The 3,690-nt window shown below is 35.9% G+C and overlaps 1 protein-coding gene across 7 annotated transcripts in view; it reads left to right on the top strand.

Moving 5' to 3' along the window:
• SYT14 (synaptotagmin 14) overlaps positions 1–3,690 on the top strand; it is a 72,635-nt gene that overhangs the window by 41,996 nt on the left and 26,949 nt on the right. For all 7 annotated transcript variants that reach the window (XM_031552372.1, XM_031552371.1, XM_031552367.1 and 4 more), the window contains one exon: positions 1,366–1,815. In XM_031552372.1, the coding sequence (XP_031408232.1) occupies positions 1,366–1,815 (450 nt within the window). The remainder of the gene's footprint in view (positions 1–1,365; positions 1,816–3,690) is intronic.

The raw sequence follows: 3,690 nt of genomic DNA, 5'->3' as shown, positions 1-3,690 counted from the left end.
TTTTCAAGTTTTGAAGTGTGTGTCAGGGAGCAATACTGATGTGTCAACAGCTGTTTCTGTCTTAGGAAACCTTTTGGTAAGCTGATGTTGAGTTCTGAGGTGCTGGTGTAATATACAGAAGGCCCATCTTCTATATGGAAGCAAGGTCCTCCAGCAGATAGCTGCCTACACGTGTCTGGTGGTCAGCTAGGGCCACAATCTGTGAATTTCATTGCTGAAAAAGACACTGTGTACATATGATCCTCAAATCATAATAAATTACAGCAAATCTCTTTTTCTTCCCATTATGTGTCAATCAATAGTGTAAGTGTATGTAATACGAGAATACCATCAACGTTTTTATGGACACTCAGCAACTCCTATAGTGCAGTTTTCAGAGGAGTGAGTTATGAGAATAGCTAAGTAGCATCCAGCTTAAATAAGACTGTAACATTTTTAGATTAAAAAGGCTGTAAAAGATCTGGAGGTTGGTGGCCCTGCCTGTGGCAGGGGGGTTGAAACTTGATCCTTGGGGTCCTTTCCAACCCAAGCCATTCTGTGATTATATGTAGTAACTGTTTATAAAACCAAGCATAACTTTGAGAATATGAAAATACACAGTAGATATGTTTATTATACATATTTGGGGTAACTTCTTATAGGATAGGATGTTGATCTCTTGTACCTATTGTTTCAGTATTGTCATCAGACTGGCTGTCTTAAACGCATAGTGGATCAGTCTTATTCCAAATTTAAAGTGTCAAGAAACAGTTTTAAAAATTAATTTTACAGTGTAGTTTTAGGACTGATGCTGTTTATGGAAAGTTCAGAAACTGTGTTCAGAACAGACACATCATATGCAGTGTTAGTAAAATTTTGTTAATAAAGTCATGATAATTTTTGGCACATCTATGGAACATTTTTGTAGCTGCATGTGCAAATAATTAAAATTCCTATATTCTTTGCTGGCATTACACCATGCACTCAGTCGCCAGCCAGGTCTTAAAGTACCACAAAATGTTAACATAAAATGTGTGTATACTTGCACGAAAGTAAGGTAATTATATCTTGTAACATATGTGTATGCATTTTAGCATGTGGGGCAGAGAAGAAGAGATCGTAAGTACTGCCTAATTTAATCCAAGCTCTGTCTGATTGGCTCCTGGCTTTTGGCAGTATTGGCCAGGTAAAGTCGTTTGATTTTATTTTTTCTTGGATGCTAGTCAGCATCTCTTCAGGCTTTTATTGGTTAATTACCTTGTTTATGAAATAAACAAAAGATCACAGTCACTTCATATTGCTTAGAGAAAGCCACATATTTCCATGCTAGATTTAATAATAGAATACAACAAATAAATAAATAAAAGCTTTTTTTTTCTTCTTCAGGATATGTCAGCTCGAGGATCATCTTCACAGCTTCCTAAACCTTTTGATCCTGAGCCAGTAGCTAAATATGGCACACTGGATGTGACTTTTGACTATGACTCACAGGAACAGAAGCTTTTGGTGACAGTGACAGCTGTCACAGACATTCCCACATACAGCAGGACAGGTGGAAGCTCGTGGCAAGTACACCTAGTTCTTCTCCCCATAAAGAAACAGAGAGCAAAAACCAGCATCCAGCGGGGACCGTGCCCTGTCTTCACGGAGACATTCAAATTTAATCACGTTGAGTCTGAGATGATTGGGAATTATGCAGTTCGCTTTAGACTCTACAGTGTACGTCGCATGAAAAAGGAGAGGATTGTGGGAGAAAAGATTTTTCACTTAACAAAATTGAATCTTCAAGGGAAAATGTCAGTGCCAGTGATATTGGAACCTTCTTACAGCCTGTCTGTGAGTATTAAATGAAGCAGAATAAGAATGTGGTGATATGGATTGTCCTGAATTTTGTAAGAATGGTATGTATATTTATAGCCGTCACACTCACTGGATTTTTTTCAACAGTCATCATATTGGCAGAAAGATAATTTCCTTAAAGCTTCTGTAAGTGCATTTACTTTCCACCTGCAAAAGCTGCCTGCATTTTTCTTTTTAATTACTTAGAATTTTCCAGTCTATAAATAGGCAGGTGTATGTATGTATAAATGCATATTACATATATATACATGCATAAGTATAATCTTTACGCTGTGACCCACAGACCTTCCAAAAAAAAAAAAGTAGCCAATGCCCTCCATCTGTTGCAGTTAATTCTTGGTTTCAATATGTATTTTCATGGAAGAAATACAGAAAAGAGCAATTCTGAGAGTGTAAAACTATTTTTAATAATTTCAGATTAGAACCTGGTAAATAATTGATTTCTGGCTCAATCTGAAGTGAAAAATAGTGTGAAAAGTAGACCAAACTGGAAAGGATTTTTACTGGGGGGGAAAAAAGCATACCTATCTGATAAACAATTTTCCCCCTCAAAAAAATTTAACTATATTATTTTTAATAAAGCAAAGTAACTGTAATTAAGGGCAAACTTAAACACTGTCAAAAAACAGAAGTTTGGGCTGTATATGCTATGTCCAAGTGTTTAGTGGTGAGGGTGGCTGCCAATGGTACAGTAGATAAATCTCCTTTCTTCCCAAGGGAACTTCAGATTGCATCTCCTATTTTTCAGGGGGTAAAATTTTAAGATTCATTTTAACAGTTTTTCCATCTCTATGGGCAGTATATCTCTTGTTCTCTTTCTTGCAAATTTTTAAATAAGCTTTTGTCTAGAATGGGGTGTTTGTAATGTTCTGGTCAGGGCTTCATAGACAGAGTCAATGAATGTTGGTTGCCTAAGAGATTTCTGTGTTTTAAATAATAGACTTTTGGGAAAAATAGATGATTTAGCAAGGGCATCTTTATTTACATGGTTGCCTGTTTGTTATTTGTTAACTAAAAGAGAAGAAGAAAGGAAAGAAAGCAAAAGATTTTTCCCAGTTAGGAAAAAATGGAGTTCATTCTGCACTTTCCAAAAAAAGTTGAAGAAATTGAAATGACATTTCTGTCAAATACGTGTATTGCAAAAGACATTCAAAATAGAATGCTGTTTTATTTAGTGGTTAAAAGTAAGCCAATTAAAATCAAAAACTGAGACTAAAACTCACATCTGATAGAGTATCAACTAGCAATAAAACAGCGTTTTTCTGATTTGCGAAGAGGTATGAATCATTCTGTTTCAAGGATAAAGTATTTCACTTACCTAGTGTGAACTTTGCTAATGCTGAGTTTGCCAGTTCTGTAGCTAGGGAAATTAATGCCCCATGAAACACATGCACTGAATTCTCTAAATTTATTTGCTAAGTTTATTTTGTATGTGTTCCCAATAGGGCCAAATAATGTTGTTGTTTTTTTCTTACCAAACTCAGAAAGAAAGAGGCTAATGCCTTTAATTAATCCCTCAAGTGCATAGACTAGGTTTTGGTGAGTATTTCCATTTGTGCATTGGTTGTTCTATATCACTTTCTTGAGCTTTTGTGGCAATGGGAGTATAAACAAATTCCAAGAGGCATCGCAGACAATGGGACTGGTTTTTATTTTCTGTGATGGTAAGGGTTTCTATATCTTCTCTAATCTTTCCATTTTGGGGGAATGAACACAAATAAGGAATATTGGTAGGAAGAGAAATATTCTTCCAGAATTGGTTACTGCAGAGGTGTTTAGGCAAATTTCTCTTAGGCCATTGCTTGAAAGAAACCTTCATAGTCTTGATAGCTTGAATAAGGATCCATTGCT

This window comes from Meleagris gallopavo, chromosome 2 (genome assembly GCF_000146605.3).
Source record: "Meleagris gallopavo isolate NT-WF06-2002-E0010 breed Aviagen turkey brand Nicholas breeding stock chromosome 2, Turkey_5.1, whole genome shotgun sequence".
Classification (NCBI taxonomy): Eukaryota; Metazoa; Chordata; class Aves; order Galliformes; family Phasianidae; genus Meleagris; species Meleagris gallopavo.
Note: the sequence above shows the minus strand (reverse complement) of the source record. Positions and strands in the feature narration are given on the sequence as shown.